This window comes from Cervus elaphus, chromosome 12 (genome assembly GCF_910594005.1).
Source record: "Cervus elaphus chromosome 12, mCerEla1.1, whole genome shotgun sequence".
Classification (NCBI taxonomy): domain Eukaryota; kingdom Metazoa; phylum Chordata; class Mammalia; order Artiodactyla; family Cervidae; genus Cervus; species Cervus elaphus.
Genome location: NC_057826.1, coordinates 3,129,095 through 3,147,433, shown reverse-complemented (window position 1 = coordinate 3,147,433; position 18,339 = coordinate 3,129,095). Strand labels below are relative to the sequence as shown.

Sequence of the window (18,339 nt, the reverse complement as noted above, 5' to 3'; positions counted from 1 at the left end):
GAGACGAGCGTGTGTGAGCTGCTTTGGCCGTCTTCTGGGAATGTTTTCTTCAGTCATCTGTAAGCTCGCTCATTCTCTGTGAGGCCTTCCCTAGGCCCCCAGCCCCATTCTCTCTAATTCACTTTCCTAAAACTTTTTTTTCCTCTATAGCACTTAACTGCCATCTAATATATATTTTATATTTTCATCGTTTAGTTTTTAAACGGATTTGGGGCTTTAAATATCATCCACATATTTGTTTTTGAGGCTCATCTTCCCCTCCCCACCCCAGTGTGCACTCTGACGAGGGTGGGTGTGTGTGTGTGGTTTGTTGCAGTTGTTGAGCACCCAGAGCACTGGCTGGCGTGTGGCGGCAGCCGAGTAGATGTTTGTTGCCTTAACCCGTGTGTCACCGCTGCCTTGCTTGTGGTTCTCCAGTGTCGTGTTTGTGGCTCTTCTTCTGGGCTTTAGCAGTATTTGTGCATGTGTTTTCTATGTTCCAGAGGTGGTTGAAATCTCATTTCCATAATCTGCTCCCTAACCATACAATGCTAAAGTCATTTTTCAGGGTGTACACTCAGTGTATATATTTCGTTACATACACACACTCGAATGCTATTATTGATACGTAAGAACATGTAAAAACAGAGTTCTAAGGAGTATAGAGATAAAAAATATTTTTAATGTAATAGAATTTCTGATTTCCTTTCTCCACCTTAGTGGAGGAAGTGGATTATTGTCTTGGAAACCCAATTTGAAATCCACTGCTATATGTTGTTAAGGATTTGTGCCATTTTCATGTTCTTTACTTCATTTTTATGGACTCTCCAGAAGGAGAGGCTATAAATGTACATACTTAATGTATCATGTTGGACTGGAATCACTGTGAAAGACATATATGAAAATGAAAACATGAATATGAAAAAGGAGTTTTCATATTCAGAGAAAACAAGAAAGTCCCCTCTTCATTCTGCCCACTGCCTTCCTCAGAGGTAAGCACTGCACTTACAGACTGGTGTATGTCTGTAGTCTTAGTGTTTTTTAAAATATGTTTGTACATATCCATCCTTCCTAGGTAGAGTAGAATTCTAAGTGTATTTCTGTGCACACATACACGTATGTATAAAAAGAGTTACACCACATGGGTTTTCTTTGTAACGTGTTTTGTTCCATTTACTGTATCGTAGAAGTATCATAATACAGTGATTATGAGTAGGGGCTCAGGGTGATAGACTGCTAGGGTGTTAAACTAGGCTCTGCCGCTCACTCACTGACCTTTTTTTCCTTCCCATTTATTTTTATTAGTTGGAGGCTACTTACTTTACAATATTGTAGTGGTTTTTGCCATACATTGACGTGAATCAGCCATGGATTTACATGTGTTCCCCTTCCCGATCCCCCCTCCCTCACTCACTGACCTTAACCTTTCTGAGTTCTGGTTTCCCAAGAATATGTTAACTTTTTCTGTTGATGAATATTTACATTAGAGTCTATGGAAGGATCTTTGCTTATTTTGCATTCTGAAGTTGAGCTGGGCTCACGGGGGTGAGCAGGAAGCCCCCAGTGGGCTCTTTCTGGGCACCTGTCTCTTTGTGGCCCTGCAGGACCGCTCTCCTGCTTCTCACTGCAGCCGTGTCTGCTGCCCTCCGGTGAGCCTGTTGGCATCCAGGGTGTGCCACGCTTCTCTGTTAGCTGGCGCTCCTGAGGAATTCCATGTGGCTCCAAAGCCTTGTAAATTTCGAAAATTATTTTCTGTATAAAGATTTTGAAGATTTAGGTTAATTTACAGATAACAGTGAAGAAGTAAATAAAGATTTTTATATAAATGTCAGTGCTTTTTCTTTATTCTGTTACTGGGAAGCCAAAGGCTGCAGCTATTTATACAAATTCTTTTGGAGGGGCTGTGGGGAGTCGTGTTCACCATCTTGCATCCTCATATTTTACCCAGCTTATTTGTTGGCTTAGTGAGTAAACCAAAGTAAAAACCTCTCTCAAACTACTGCCATGGAAAGAGATTCTCTGATGCATTCTCAGACACTCTCTGAATGCAGGAGACATTCTCTTGGATAGGAAGCCTTTAATTTTGTTAAGATGATGGTACTCCCCAAATAGATCTTAGATTCAACTCAGTCTTTGTTAAAATCTCTGCTGGCTTTTTTGCAGGAGACGCAAGCCGATTCTGAAATTTACATAGAAAGGAAAAGAACTTGAAATAGCCATAACTATTGAAAAATAATAAAATTAGAGGATTTATATTTTCCAGTTTCAAAACTTACTGCAGAGCTGCAGCTGAGCCATCTCCTGGGGCATAAGGGTGTACGTATAAATCAGTTGAATCAGGGTGAGATTCCAGAAATGAAGCAGTGTGCTTACGATCTGTTGAATTTTGACAAGGATGTAAAGGCTGTTCATTGGGGAAAGACCATTTTTTTCAACAAATGATGCTCGACAACTGGGTAGGCACATGCAAAAGAATAAAGTTGGATCCTTACCCTACACCATATATGAAAATTAACTCAAAATGGATCAGATGCATAAGTGTAAAAACTAAAATGACAATACTCTTAGGAGAAAGAGTTAGGTATAACTAAGTGAACTTGAACTAGACAATTGTTCTTGTATATGGCACCAGAAGCACATGCAGCTAAAGAAAAAATAGGTTAAGTTGGACTTTATCAAAGTTCAAAGCTTCTGTACTTCAAAAGATACTATCAAGAAAAAGGCAATAGCCAGGACGTGGAAGCAGCCTAGATGCCCATCAGCAGATGGATGGAAGGAAGCTGTGGTACATACACACCATGGAATATTACTCAGCCATTAAAAAGAATTAATTTGAATCAGTTCTAATGAGATGGATGAAACTGGAGCCCATTATACAGAGTGAAGTAAGCCAGAAAGGTAAACACCAATACAGTATACTAACACATATATATGGAGTTTTAAAAGATGGTAATGATAACCCTATATGCAAAACAGAAAAAGAGACACAGATGTACAGAACAGACTTTTAGACTCTGTGGGAGAAGGCGAGGGTGGGATGTTCTGCGAGAACAGCATTGAAACAAGTATGCTATCAAGTGTGAAACAGATCACCAGCCCAGGTGGGATGCATGAGACAAGTGCTCAGGCCTGGTGCACTGGGAAGACCCAGAGGGATGGGATGGAGGGGGAGGTGGGAGGGGGGATCGGGATGGGGAACACATGTAAATCCACGGCTGATTCATGTCAATGTATGGCAAAAACCACTACAATAAAGTAATTAGCCTCCAACTAATAAATGGAAAAAAAGAAAAAGTCAGCCCACAGAATGGCGAAAAGTCACCTATCTAATAATGATCTAGCAGCAAACCAAGGCCAAATCCTCATTGTCTCTGTCCTTAAATTTCCACCATGTCTTATATCAGTACAGTTGAATTCCATCATCACCATATATAATTTTAATAAGATTTGTGTCTCATTAGAGACACATGGGTGTGATCATAGGTCCAGTTAGCCTCCAAATAGTGTCCTGTTACTATTTTCAAGGGGAAATGAAATTCAAGATACTAGATAAAGCAGTTTAAAAATAACGTGAAGCCTGACAATTCCGGATACGTTGATGAGCAAAAGTACATTAAGTTCACATCATATTCAGGTGTAAAGTACTTTATGTTACATTGCTTATTTATGCCTCAGATCTTCAGTGGCCCTTTTCATGTGAGGTAAATAATAGAAAATTCTTGGTGTGTCACCTATCTGCTTCCAGCCAATCGCAAGCCAGAATTGTTTCCTGTGTAATAATAGGGTCTGTTGTTGGGAGAGGGGCTGTAAGTAAGACTTACAGGATACAGGGGGCCGCATATTTGGGCTTCTCGGTTGAAGCAGAGAGAAAATTGGTCTGGTTTGTTGAGCATTTTCAGATTTATTTTGAGTTCTTACTCCAGAAATGTACAATCCTGTCTTTTCAATTACAGGTTTTAAAATGTTACTGATGTTTAATACTTCTTAAAGTCACAGCCTTAATGATTGCTTTTACTTTTGATGAAAGCTTAGTGAGCTGTGAAAGAAAAATTACCAAATATTAAGAGGGAGAGAATTTTGGGAAAATGTCATCAAGGTTTCCATCACCATCTTTACCAATTTTCTTTTCACCTGGGCCAGTTGACTTAGGTTCCGTAACAAGTTCCTCTTGTTCACTGAATGAGCTAGACAATATTTCCCATCTTTTAAGGAAAATATCAACTGATATCAATGAAATTAAAGGGATGAAAGCAGCGATTTTGACAGTGGAAGCAAATCTGTTCGATCTTAATGTTAGAGTGTCACAGAATGAAGCAAAAATTTCATCTTTGGAGGTTAAAATGAATGAGTATTCAACAACATCTGAAGGCAGCAGACAGTTCGAAGATCTTCAAGAGGAAGTAGATTTTGAATCACAGTCAAGGACTACTGATGTAAAAATAATTGGCTTCCTTAGAAACATTGAGAAAGGTAAATTCTTAGAATGTGGTATCATCGGGTAACTTTTATAGTTTTCATATGGAGGCAGCAGGTCACAGAGAACTTGAATTTTTCGTGGACCTTTAATGACAGAATCTTGTACATGATTTGTCTTAGAAACCCAGACCTTAGAATTCTATCCTGTTTAGTGGATCTCTAAAACTGATGTTTTGAAAAGGTTAGAGGGGTGAAACAAAACTTGAAATGTGAGAGAATGTCTTCTTTCATCTATCTATTTTGTGATATTACTTTAAAATGTATAATTCTTTCAGTGTTCACTGTTTATGCTAAAGAGATCTGTTAGTATTTGAATTGGAACAGCATACTTCCTGTAACCTAATAACACGTCAGTTTCCCAGGCAGTCCTACAGGAATACAACTTGGCTAAATATCTGTTTCAGGTCAGCTCCTGAGGATTTACTGTATTTTCAACCATGGTAATTTTGGAAGAAACTTAACATTTTGGGGAGCAGGGCACATCAGTAAGGAGTAATGTAGTGTAACTTATATTTAAAAGAAAAGAGCTGATAAAAATTTGGCAAATTTTAAACTTTTTAAAAAACATCTTAATGAAACATGACAGTTGGTAAGCAGCTGCCAACTTAACGTGCCTGCTCTGAGTGAGCAGAACTGTCCTTGTGAAACTGACAGTAGATTTACGAAGCGTTAGCCTGCACAATCTTCCTGATACTTCAGTGGCATTTAGAACCTTGTCAACTACGTCCCTTCTTACACGTACTGTATCCCTTGAATCAGCAAGTGAGGCCTGAGTGTGCTGCGCACTAGGCCGGGGACGTTTGGAGAAGTATGACGCCCTCGCGAACCTCAACCTGAAGATAGAAAACTCAGTTCCGTGTCTCTGTTTTGTTTTGTTTTGCAGTGTAACAGAAAATTGTGAATCCATTTAAGAACTAACACTCTAGCTGTGTGTCTCTTCTTACAGGGTATCTCAGTGCTTGCTCACGTGTTCTGTGGTATAGGACCTGGACGGCAGCGCTGTCTCCTTTGTGCATTGTTCTCTGTGCCCATCCGGGCCTGCAGTTTCTCCTTTGGGAATTCTCTGTTCTGTGGTGGGGGCCGACTTACCCGCTGAGAGCTCGGCAGCAGACGGAGACCCTCCTCGCGGGGATCTTTCCGCCGCTGTCGCCCGTCTCCCAGGGAGCCAGCCGAGGGCCCACGCAGCTCCTCCCGCTGGCTTCTGCAGCCCTTTGCCTTTATCACTGCGCTGGTCTCCAGTCAAGGAAGCCAGCTTCCAGACAGGGAGAACCGTGGTCATTTTTGGTTTAACCTGAGTACAGGTTTCTGTCTTACAGACCTTTGGTCTAGGATTATTATTAAATTGTATTGTGGAAGCTTTAGTTATTTTAAAGACTTTCAATTAGGAACCCAGAAAGATTATTTTGGTCTTAATTTCTGGGAAGCACACGTGCTACTATTGTTTGTTTTTCTTCAACATAGTGAAGTTTTTAAATTTATGTTCTAGGAACTCAACAGAGGCAGTTGTTATCCCGATTACAAATTGACCCCGTAATGGCAGAAACTCTGCAGATCAGTCAAGGTTGGTAATAATATTAAATTTTCTTTTGTAATCCAGCATTTTTCAGCTGCTATTTCCATTCCTTACACCTCATTTAATGTATCCTGTATCTCTTAGATCATGCCCTAAGATGCTACATTAAGATCTATGAAAATATTTTAGGGCCAGGAGTCAGGATCTGCATTTTCTTCACGCTGTGTGGTGTTTACATTGTTTACCTCATGCAGAAACTTGCTTCCTGTGATACCATTTCACCCTGGTCCCTAGAAACCGTTGGCTGCTCATGCCTTTGCTTTAGGGACCTCTTGAATCCTTACCCTGCGTTTCATTGAACTTTGTCCATTGCTCTGAACTGCTTTTGTGTTCTCTGGCCTGTAAAACCTCATTCTCACTCTGACTTCATGTTACAGTATTGTGGCCAGGTGTCCACCCAGAGCTTGTCATTCTGAGAGCTGCTGTAGCTTGCTTACCTGTCTCCCTGACCCCCAGCACACACAGGCACATACCGTGGGCTCCCTCAGCTGCGGCGAGTGCCTTGTTCATGTCTGTGTTCCCAGTGCCCGGCCCCTGCCAGATGCGTGCTAAGTGCCTAATAACTGCTGAATAAATGAACGGAGCCATCGGATCCCTGGAGTCTTAAATTCAGATCCTGTTTTTTCTGTTTTCTCTAAATCTGCCTGTTGTTGGAAGCTCTGGTTCCTCGACTGCTCCGTATCGACTCCTAACTGACTTTTCCTCACCTGTGTTCAGGACTCCACAGTCAACAACGATATTCCCTTACCCTTCCTGGCCTTCTGCTCAGAAAGGTGTGCTTATTCTCTCCAAGGATTGCCTTCTACCCAGATACCAGATGGTATCCAGTTGGCAGATACTTCGGTGTTGACCCCCTTCTGTGGCTTTCCTCTCCCTCTCTCTGGCCCCTCCCTTCTGTCTGTGAAAGTGTTGAGATCCTCTGCATCCTTGATTTTGCCCTCTCATTTCCCAGCATTCCGTCCTGCTTCTGCATACAAGCACTTTCATTCAAGATGTTTGGTAGCTGAGGTCACTGTGTGTGTTTGCATCATCAGTGCTTGCGCATTTTTTGTTTCCTTCAGTTATTTTCACCCATGGTGCGTATCCTGTTTGCATCATGCAGTTCTACAAGGCTTATGAGTGAGCACATCCTTTGCCTCCCTCCCACCACTTTTTGTTATTTCTGAGACCCCTTTGTTTCTGTGTATTCCTTTCATTTTTTTAACACCCTGGTTTTATTTCGTGTACTCTGTACTTCCTTATTTCTCTGAAGATATTAAAGGTGGTTTTGGACATTTTCTTCCCTACCTTATTGGTCTTGTTTTCTCCAGGTGGTTTTTTTTTGATCACTGTCTTTCACGGTAGGGGTTCTCAGATGTCTGAGGATCCTTGGTTGGCTTGTATTTGAGAGTGGGGCACTTAAGCTGATTGGCCTTTTGGGTTCATTAATTAGAGGATGAGGTAAGGGACTTTTGACTTTTGAACGTAGATCCTGCAGTAGAAGAGTGGTTTGTCTCGCCTGTCTGCTTTGGCGGTGCTATGATGTCTGTGTCTTTGAGTCTTTTAGTTTGGTCAGCTTTTCCAGAGAAAGATTGTTACAAGTAGTGGATTGGGTGCCAGGGTTCTGGGAGCTCAGTGGGGACGGGACTCAGGGAGGCACCTCAGCATTAATTACTGTGTGATGTTTACTGTACACACACGCACAGACACACACAGGCACACACACAGAGATACACACACACACACAGACACACACACATAGACACGCACACACACACACACACACTCAGACACACACACACACACTCACACACACAGTTTTCAGAATGGTACTTCTTGCAACATGGCTGGCATTCATTAGTCTAGAAACCCTGTGTTTTTACCTTTTCAGGAGTCTAAAGCTCCACTTTTCTCCAGGGGAGAAGTGGTCAAAGACTATCAGGAAATCTAACAGCTTTGTACAGTTTTAATAGTACGCACTGAGTTGATTTTGCACCTTTCTGTCAGACCATGATGCTTCATCCGCAAGCCTCTTGAGCAGTGATCAACAGGAAAGCGTATCTCCAGTTATCCAAGTGTCTTCCAGGCTCGAGGCAGGGGAGTAGCCGCGGCAAGGATCACAGAAGAGAAGACCAGACACATAGGGTTCAGGGAGAGCCCCCTGCTTCTGGACGGACCCTTGAGCCGCTTCTGCCGTGCCCTGCCTTCTCCCAGCCCCTTCCCGTGGCCCCTGTGCTGCCCCCGCCGTGGCCTGGGAAGAGTCTTGGAATCCATATCTCTTCATTGTTAGTTGAAGACTCGGCTTTTGGAGATCTACTAAGTTAGTTTTCCACTTTCAAAATGTGGTTACCGCCCCCGACATGGAACGTTCCCCCTGCAGTGGAAGTGTAGACTCTTCACCCCTGGAGCATCAGGAAAGTCCTTGGTTGTCTTTTCTTTTACAATTATTTTCTTTGTGAGGTTTTTTTTGTTGTTGTTAATTTAACCCTTTACTGACATTTTATTAGCGTTTCAGGAGGGTACAAGTGTGTGGATTCAGCCTGTGGTCCTCACCCAGGAGATGTCGCTCACTCTGCCATCTGTCTGCTCTGCCTGACCCAGGCCACGCTCAGGAGTCTTGAAGGGGTGACAGGAGGCTCGTGTCGAGAATACAGCTGTGTTCTGTGCACACTTCTCTGCACTCTGATGTGTGGCACTGACATTCCCGTGATTTCTTCCATCTTCAATCTTTTGGCTTCTGGGACTTCACTGTCTGTTCTTCTACTAGTTCCTTTTCCATCTCCTTCAGTTCCCTTCCTTTCCTGCCCCTTAAAATGTTACCTTTATCCTGTGTCTTGCCCTGAGTATTATTTTCGTCTCGTCTGTATTCTCCTGAGATGCAGGCTAGTAGAACTGCTGTGCCTCTTAAGAGAGGAGGGTGGTGAGGAACCGCAGCCCGCGGACTGAACTCTGGCCCCTCCGTCTGCTAGCTGTGGGACGCGAAGCAGGAGGACTCTGAGTGCAAACTGGGCGTCTGCAGCCTGGGAAGGAACTGCTTCCTGGGCTCCCTGAGGATTCAGGGAGAAGATAGCCGCACTGAATATGTACAGTTGATCACATGTTCTCATCTCACCATCAGCAGAGACTGTTTCTTACTTCTTTCCCCCTCGTAATAATCAAATCTGAGTCTTCAGCTTCTTTCTGAACACCCGAGAGTCGTGCAGAGACCTCAGACTTCAGAAGTCTGAAACAGAAGTGCATCTCTGCCCACTTCTAAGCCTGCTCTTTGTGCTGTCCTGACGCATGTTCCTCCCCCTCTCCTCCTACCCTTGTCTACGGCGCTCCTGTCCTTGCAGGGGGAGGCAGGTTTGCCTCCTTCCTGGGACGGTAGCTTAAAATGCACCTCCTGTGACTGCTAGTGCCCACGTGAGTGTGGAACGTGTCTCCTTTTCCTCTAGGTGTGTGAGAGGATGGCAGCGTGGGCAGCGGCCCCATGGCTGAGATCTGGGACTCTAGTCCATTCCTACCACTATCTGTTTTTCTAAAAAAAAAGTGCTCATATCAGTTTACTATTTTGAAACCCTGGTTTACTTATTACTTTTGACCAGAATCCAGGCTCATCGGCACAAGGGCACGTACAAGATCCTTTAGGCCTCAAGGCTTCTTGCTGCTTAATCTATTCAGCCTGCCACTTGTGTCCATCTATTTTTTCTATTGTGTTTTTTCACTTGTGTTTTTCTATTTTTTTTGTTTGTTTAGGTAGCACAGTGCTCTTATGTATTCATTTTACTAAATGAGTGAACCTGAATAAGTGTCCTCTGAACTTTGGTTTCTGTTGCCTGTTAATTTAAAGAGCAATACTGCTTACTAACGTTAGTCAGTGATGCCTGTTGAGGGGTCGGCAGCCTGTGTCCTGGGCTCCAGGTCTTGGTATATTTTATAAAGTAGTCGAGCTTGAAAATTACATTATAGGTGATGTGATCTGTGGCTGCTTGTGTTAAAGTTCAGTGTTATCCTTGCTGTGTTATCAATGTCTATTCATCTTAAAATTCTCTTTCAAAGTAGTCTGTCTTCAACCAGGCAGAAACTATGCCACTTTTATTGTTTTCATCAGGGTGTGTTCTGTTCTGTAAGTGTGCAAAATGAACAAAACAGATTTTAGAAAGAGTTTTTTAAAAACAGCATTCTTATCATAATTCAAGGGTGCATTAGGACTCTTTATTTGTTTCTAGAAAGTATTGTTGCACTTTTAAGTTTATATTGTTAACAATATCCCGTTGGGTGCCTCGTGGAAGAACGTTTTATGCTGTAGGCAGGAAGTTCATTCGAATGCCTTGGTAATATGCTGTATGAGCAAGGAATGCGTGACTTCTTTGAAAAGATGTTTGGCTTAGAATTGCAGCCCTGTTCCTAAGTAGAACCATTGTAATTTTCGTTTAAAATAATTACGAATATATTAAGGATTGACATTCTTCTCACGTGTGTGATGTTGGGAATGCAAGATATATTCAAAAGTAAACATTTGTGGCCAATTTTTTTGGCTCAGATTACTATGACATGGAATCCATGGTCCATGCAGACACAAGATCATTTATTCTGAAGAAGCCAAAGCTGTCTGAGGAGCTAGTAGTGGCACCAAACCAGGAGTCGGGGATGAAGACTGCAGATGCCCTTCGGGTCCTTTCAGGACACCTTATGCAGACACGGTAGATGGATTCTTTTTTTTGTGTAGCTGATGTGTGTTGGTAGATAGTGGAGGTTAACCACTAGCGCCCAGCTCCCTCCTGCCCGTCCTGGCCCCTAGAGTAGATGCTGTACTGATGGAGAAGTCAGGCCGTGTATCGTAAGGCACACCCAGTTTTCAAAAATCTCAGTTCATCTTTCTTATTCAGAAATCTGTTATCATACAAATAAGTCAGTATATGATTTAGGTCTTTTAATAAGATTAATTTCTTTATACATATCCAGGAAATGAAATTTTAAAAGCCAGATGATAAGAATTAGGAGATCTCATCAGAGAGTCAGCAAATTGGGTTCGGGTGATTATTGCCGTAGATAATGGACTGTTCTGTAAGAAAACAAATGTAGAGTTAATAAGCTTAGTGTAAATATAGAACGGCTGGCTGGCTCTTGTGTTCTGAGCATAGATGCTGAGTTTTCCATTTGTTTCCATATGACCCTGTGAGGGTCAAGTGGGTGTCGGGGTCAGGGCTGAGGGAGAGCGCCCTGAGGGCAGCCTGAAGGGCTGGTGTTGACGCCACAGTGATTGGCCGTAGTCATGGTGTGTGAGTAGGAATCCGCTAGTTGTCCCTGGGAGTCCTGTCAGGGCTTGTGTGTTAGTGAAGGAGCCGCAGACCAGTCAAGGCAGTGATAGTGTTTTGAAGAGCGCTGTAGGAGGCTTGGCTTTTTGTGCGTCTCCCTAATTCTGTGGTATTTTCTATCTGTCTGGCAGAGATCTTGTACAACCAGATAAACCTGCAAGTCCCAAGTTTATAGTGACGCTGGACGGTGTCCCCAGCCCCCCGGGATACATGTCAGATCAAGAGGAGGACATGAGCTCTGAAGGAATGGGAGCCGCCCAGCACCCTGCAGCCTCACGCGGGGGACTCGCGGGTCTCCTCCGCCCGCAGCCCGCCCGCGTGCTGAGCAGGCGGCTCGAGGACCCAGATGGTAGCTTTGCAAACGGTGTGTGGGGGCTCGGCCCGCCCTTCAGGGTGCTGGCCTTGTGGAGGACGTCTGTGCCGTGCGTCTCTACCTCGAATGAATATTGGTTGGAGGTCTTTTATTTGTAATTTGGTAGTGGCCTTTATACTTCTTCAGACAAAATGACCAATTGAATTTGAAACGGTTTGTCCTTTGCGTGTACTAAAATGGAGTTCCACCATGGAGGCCAACAAATACCTCTCTGTGATGCTTGTTAAAGGGTGAATTCATGCTTGGTGCCTTGTTTAACCTTTTTTTCCCATTTAGAAACTATATTTGTGATATTCCCCTTGAACCAGCAGTAGTTGGTTACTCTGGTAATTAGTAATTAACTTGACAGAAAACTCTATTTGGATTTTGATGTCATTTCTACTTCAGTGAAATTCCCTTGAAAGGAGTTTCTTATCTAATACTTCAAAGTACTTCTTGGAGGTTTAGGAAAAAACCTTTTGTTTAAATTAATATAGAGGCATAGTAGTAGAGATGAACTCAGTTCAGATAGGGACATGATTTTAGGCAGATGAACGCTTCTCAGCAATGCTTCTCTCACTGGATGTCAGGGGCTGGTGCCTTGAGCGTTTTCATTCTTGATAGAGAATTCCAGTCATATTCCTCACAGCTTAGAAAAATTTTAGGAACACCTTCATTGGCAAGGGAGACAATTACTGAATATTAAATATGAAGAGCATCAAAGAAGAAGCAATAATGGGTTCTAAAATTTTCCCACAGTAATCCTTTTCTTGTTAGAGACACAAAAATGTATTAAATACATTTTTTAGTCACTAAAAACATAGTAGCATTTAGGGGGAGATCGTCAGTGAGCGAAGGACTTATTGCTATTATCCTGAAGAGAGTGGACTGCTGTGAATCAGTTTCGGTTGGTGGAGTGAGTTGTAAAATCTGACTTTTCTTTCAAAGGAAGAAAAATTTTAAGTGTTAATAACAGAGGTGATAAGAACTGCAGTAGTCAGGCAGTTCAGATTTCTTGACCCTGTATGTTCTATTTAAAATATGAGAAGATCCTGGTGTTTTTAGTACTTTGGATTTCAGTTTGGTAGTTTAATTTTTGGTACCTTAGGGTCTTGTTTAGTTGCCAAGTTGCATCTGACTCTTTGCGACCCCATGGACTGTAGCCCACCAGGCTCCTCTGTCTGTGGGGTTCTCCAGGCAAGAATCCTGGAGCGGGTTGCCATGCTCTCCTCCAGGGGATCTTCCCACCCCAGGGATGGAACTGGCGTCTCTTGCACTAGCACGTGGATTCTTTACCCCTGAGCCACGCGAGAAACGCAGTTTCGGGTCTGATTTTGTTTGAATGTAGACGTGCACGAGCAGCTTTCTTGGCGTCTGTGTCATAGCAGTGACCCTCTGGGTGGTGAGAGCTCTCGTCAGCCTGCGCGGTGCTGTGGCCATCACGGAGACGCCTGTGGGGACGGGGAGCCGCCTTCATCACGGCTTCAACCTGGGCCTCTCGGTTTCCCACTGCTGTGCAGAGACGGAGCTCTGCAGTAGCGGGGCCCAGGGCGGCCGAGAAGACTCCCTCAGGAGGCTCTCGTCTTGCCCGCCCGGGTGGGGGTTTACTCTCCGTGGCTTCCTGTCCAGTGTTTCAAGGATGCCACCAATTGCAGCATCTGTTTTAAGCTACTCTGGCTGGCCTTTCACAGGAGCACAGATTGTATACTTTACAATAAAAAGTGAATTTGCCTCTTAAACAGGAGGAGTGTTGATAGCTTATGAAGTAAATGTTAGAGAAAACCAGAGTTGTGAGCTTTGTGTACATATGATGTCATTTTTTCCTCAGAAAGATAGTTTCCTTGTACAGTGTGTAATTTTAGTATTGCTCCTGAGATCTGTCGATAGCTCCTTCACTCCATTTTCCAGAATCCCCTGCTCTTGGGTATCCGTTGATGTCTTTCCCTTGGTCTGGGTCTTGTGCATGTGCTGGAATTTAAAGTATGTTCTCTGGAGGGGAAGGCGAAACACAGTTTCTCTGCAGGAATTATACATCAAAAAATTGTATTTGGAGAAAACCCCTCCTTCCAGACCATTGTATTTTGAGACTAAGGATAGTTTTCTATCCTGGAGCTAGGTAACGACCTTCACTGTGTTTAAAGGCGCGTGGGCATGGTCTCGGCAGCTTTCCGGGGGTGCTAATGGTGGGCTTCAGGGCTGGGCTGTGTGCCGTGTTCTTCAGGAAGACGGAGGTGGGTGCTCTGGAGCAGGAAGTAGTCCTCACACTGGCTGTGGAGCTGTCTGTCTGTCTGATGGATGGCCTGTGCTACATTCTTGTTTCCATGTATCACAAAGCTCTAAGGAAGACAGTTTCTCTTGGTTTAGATGAGGAAACAGAAGTTCAGAGATGTTGTAACACACTCCGCGTGTCTGGCTCAACCATCAGCGAAAGAGCCAGGCTTGAGCTGCAGGAGGACTCGGTGGTGTGGTTGAGTGCTGTTTGCTCTCATAAACATTAATCAGAAATGTGTTAGTAAGACCCTTGATTCTTTTTTTTTTCCTAGGGTGTCTTGGGTCAGTAGCTGACATCTCATTATGTATGGTCTTTGGGTGTTACTTGGTTTATTCTGTGTTTTAAGTTTCAGTTAGTTGCTGTCATTTATAAATTAGACGTCATAGGGGACTTCGCTGACCACCCAGTCTTTGGGACTCCCTGCTTCCTGGGTTCCCTCCCTGGTCGGGAGCTGAGATCGCACGCGCCGCACAGCTTAGCCCAAGAATAGAGTTGAGTTTAGACCCCAGACGAAAAGGTGTTTGTCTGCCTGAGTCGGGCGGCACTGCTGCCGTTTTCTCTCGTCGTTGTTGTTGATGGGGTCATTTGACCCACCCCGTGAGGGGTGGTGCTGAGCACCTCGGGGTCACACGTGCGCTCTCCAGGCCGCTCTTCTGAGCAGGCTTCCTCCGTGAGGCTTTCTGCCATCGGGTCCCCTTGCCTCTGGACAGCCTCACTCTGATCTGTTAAGTGATCCTCTAGGCCCCTGTAGGTCGGATGACATTTGTGACTCTTAGGCAAAACCTTTTCCTCCCTTTGTCCATTGATGTGAATTTATCACCTGTACCTAGAAAACTGTACATACCTCGGTGAGTGGGAACACTTGTTTTTAGACACCAATCATCTTAACCTGAATATGAGAATTCGTTTACATTTTTTATCACCTCGTGTTTTCAGTTCCCATTTCATTTTATTGGTTCCCTAGTTGACACTCTTTGCTCTTTTAATCTTCATTCAGCTGAAATAATTTTGAGAATTGGAATTTTTCGGGGAGAACTGACTCTTGTTGAGCATCACTGTCTACTTTCCTCTTCACAGTGAGAACACTGTAGTCTACTTCCTAGTAATCTTTTGTAAGATTCTAGTTGTATTATTTGGACTCATTTGTTTTGTGTAACTGTAGACATAGAAGAACGTAAAATTGTAAGACTGGGTGTTGAGGGAAGTTGACTAAAGGTGTCATGTCCTAACTCGGCTCTGACGACTGAGAGGCTTGTGACTTGTCCCCTTTGTAGCTGAGCTGAGCGAGCTGAGCGAGGCGCAGAAGCCAGAGAAGCTGCTGGAGCGCTGCAAGTACTGGCCCGCCTGCAGGAACGGGGACGCGTGCGCTTACCATCACCCCGTGTCGCCCTGCAAGTGAGTCGCGCAGCCCGCCCCTGGCTCTCAGGTCCCCTCCTGGGGGCGCTTCCTTCTGCCGCCCTTTCCTGCGACTGCGTGCAGCGGGGGGACAGCACACGCTGGTGTCCGCGGGCGCGGCGGCAGGGCTCGCCTCTGTGCCTCTTGAGATACCGACACTCCTGGGATTCTTTGAGGATTCTGTACATTTAAGGAGTGACAGACAGGTCTGCCTTGGAGTACAAGATGAAGCAGGGCAAAGGCTCACAAGAGTTTTGCCAGGAGAATGCCTGGGTGGTAGCAAACACCCTGTTGTGTAGAATGTTACATAGCCCTCAGTTACAGAATAAACGGTGTCTCTTGTCACAAGAAACACCTCTCCCTTTCACGGTGACTTGGCTTGAGATGAAAATCTGTTAATCCCCTGGGCTTTGAAATAGGCATGTGTGTCCTGTTTTGATATCTGGCATCATTTAGAAATGGGAATTTGCTTTTTTTTCTTGTTACTTCAGTGTAACAAGTAGTGATGGAATTAAGAGTACAATGGAGCATCTCTACAAAAAACCATGCATTTGGGAGATTAAATGTGAATAATACGTTTTGTTTTGTTTTATAGAGCCTTTCCTAATTGTAAATTTGCTGAGAAGTGTCTGTTTGTTCATCCAAATTGTAAATATGATGCAAAATGTACTAAACCAGACTGTCCCTTCACTCACATGAGCCGAAGAACCCCAGGACTGCCTCCAAAACCAGGTCAGTGACTGTGCACTTCTGCATTTGAGTGAAGAGGGGAAGATGACATTTTGTGACTGTAAAATGAATTAAAAAATAGTTTGAGATCATCGTGTAAGAGTCAGTTAACGAGTTTACAGAACAGGTGTGTCCATTCTATAGCATTCTAAAGTATTTTGTCTTGACTAATGAATATTATAAATCTCCCATTTTTTAAAGTAGTTCCCATAAAAACACCTGCAGACTGTACTAAAAATTATTTTGCCAAATCTCATCTCTGTCCACAGTCACAGCACCAGCACCGCCTTCCAGTAGTCAGCTGTGCCGCTACTTCCCAGCTTGTAAGAAAATGGAGTGTCCCTTCTATCATCCGAAAGTAAGAACTTTCATCTTCCCAAAAAGGAATTGAGTGGCAGCTTGTTCAAAACTATATTGTCTTCCTTTTTTTTTTCCTTTCCCAGTTTAACTTTTTTGTTAAGAGTTGACTTCATGGTTTTTAAGACCTGAAGTTATTCCCCAGTTGTTCCTGAGCCCGTGTGCGGCCCGTTAGGCCAAGTCACCTGAACCGGTTTAATGTTAGTGGACTAATCTCCCGTGGCCGACCCTGGTGGCTCAGATGGTAAAGAATCCGCCTGCAGTACCGGGGACCCGGGTTCAGTCCCTGGGTCAGGAAGACCCCCTGGAGGAGGACGTGGCAGCCCACTCCAGGATTCTTGCCTGGAGACTCCACGGACAGAGGAGCCTGGCGGGCTGTAGTCAGTGGGGTCACAGAGTCGGATAGGACTGAGCCCCTCCCGGGAGGGGGCGCTCCCTGCTGCTCCGCGGGTTCCGCTCTTCTTTGCCCTGAATGTGTCCCCCACCCCACCTCGTGCCAGGCCGGAGACGCTGGGTCGAGTGGTACCTAATGGCGCCATCCCTAGTCCATCATGTGTCCATGGTTCTAATGTCTGCTCTAGAGATCGGTCGGGGTGTCTCCAGCTGCCTAGCTGCTTGGCATGAATCACCTTCTCTTTGGAACGGCAGCCTGGTGGCCATACTTATGAAAGGCCTTCAGTTCCCCAGCTGCGGTTGGACACAGATGAGGGTGAAAATGGGAGGGTGCTGGGCAGGATGGGCAAGTGGTTCTGACACGGATGAGAGGAATCTGTGTTACATGCTCAGGTTCCTTTTGAAGTTTACCTTGTTACTCTTCAATCAGGATTTTGTGTCTTGGTGGGGGCTCCTGTTTGAGGGCTTCAGCAGGAGTAAGTAAATGGGGACGGTCCGCATCTGCTGCCCCGTCGCCCTAGGGGCTGGTCACTGTCAGCCAGGCTGCTGTGGGTCCGCATTAGCTTTGCAGCGGTTGAAACGGCTCTGTCTTCAGCACTGTAGGTTTAACACGCAGTGTACGCGACCTGACTGTACGTTCTATCACCCCGCCATTACTGTGCCACCGCGACATGCCTTGAAATGGATTCGACCTCAGACCAGGTAAAGGTCAGAAGTAGTTTTTCTAATGTCATTTCAAATGCTTTTCTAGTATATGTAATACTTTCTTAAATTTGTAAGCATACAAATTTGTGGGGAGCATCACTTTATGTCTGCTGTCCAATTAAGGGTCTTTGGCAAAATAATTTACTACATAAACCAAATTTTGTTTCATTCAGCAGTTGCTTGTTTGCCTCAGACTTTCTTTAACTTCTGAACAGACTGTGAACATGAACTTAAGGCCTTCAAATTACAGATTTTCACATCAGTTTTCTTAGACATTAAGTTTCAAAATATTTTTACTGTGACCCTTACATTTAAATGCATATATTAGTATCTTTTATGTACCTTATATAGTTTATTCTTTTACAGATCTTATATTTATAATCTGTAGAGCAAATATTGTCTGAAAATACTCAACTTCTCTTAACTGACATTCGTTAAAGCAATTAACTGAAAAACTTTTGGTTTTGTTTCTTCAGTGAATGACACCCAGTCCTACCTGACGGAAGACTGGCGTTTGAAAGTTTCCATCTACTGATGAAAGACATTCTGCAGAATTTGTCAAATCTTTGAAACTTGGAATATATTGCTTTCATAATATGAAGTTTATTGCCTATCTGAAGTGTCTAATTTTTCAAGTTTGTAAGTTTATTAAGTGATTTTAACATTGGGTCTTTGTTGTTTTGTTTTGACTATGGAAAGACAGTTTAAGGAAAAGCTGAAATCTATTAAAACATTTGAGGCATGTTTGTACACTGCTGTGTTCAAGTATCAGAATTTACACCGTGGTGCTATCACTGTTGGTACTGATGACCCAGGTGAGGCCCCAGTG

At 44.0% G+C, this 18,339-nt stretch overlaps 1 protein-coding gene across 4 annotated transcripts in view; it reads left to right on the top strand.

Moving 5' to 3' along the window:
- ZC3H14 (zinc finger CCCH-type containing 14) overlaps positions 1-18,260 on the top strand; it is a 38,845-nt gene extending 20,585 nt beyond the window's left edge. For 2 of the 4 annotated variants that reach the window (XM_043918987.1, XM_043918989.1), the window contains exons 10-17: positions 5,942-6,016; positions 10,533-10,692; positions 11,439-11,671; positions 15,206-15,326; positions 15,922-16,058; positions 16,325-16,413; positions 17,401-17,507; positions 17,987-18,260. In XM_043918987.1, the coding sequence (XP_043774922.1) occupies positions 5,942-6,016; positions 10,533-10,692; positions 11,439-11,671; positions 15,206-15,326; positions 15,922-16,058; positions 16,325-16,413; positions 17,401-17,507; positions 17,987-17,993 (929 nt within the window). In that variant the 3' untranslated portion in view covers positions 17,994-18,260. The remainder of the gene's footprint in view (positions 1-5,941; positions 6,017-10,532; positions 10,693-11,438; positions 11,672-15,205; positions 15,327-15,921; positions 16,059-16,324; positions 16,414-17,400; positions 17,508-17,986) is intronic. The other 2 variants (XM_043918990.1, XM_043918991.1) reach the window with 2 other exon arrangements.
- Positions 18,261-18,339: the final 79 nt, after the last annotated feature.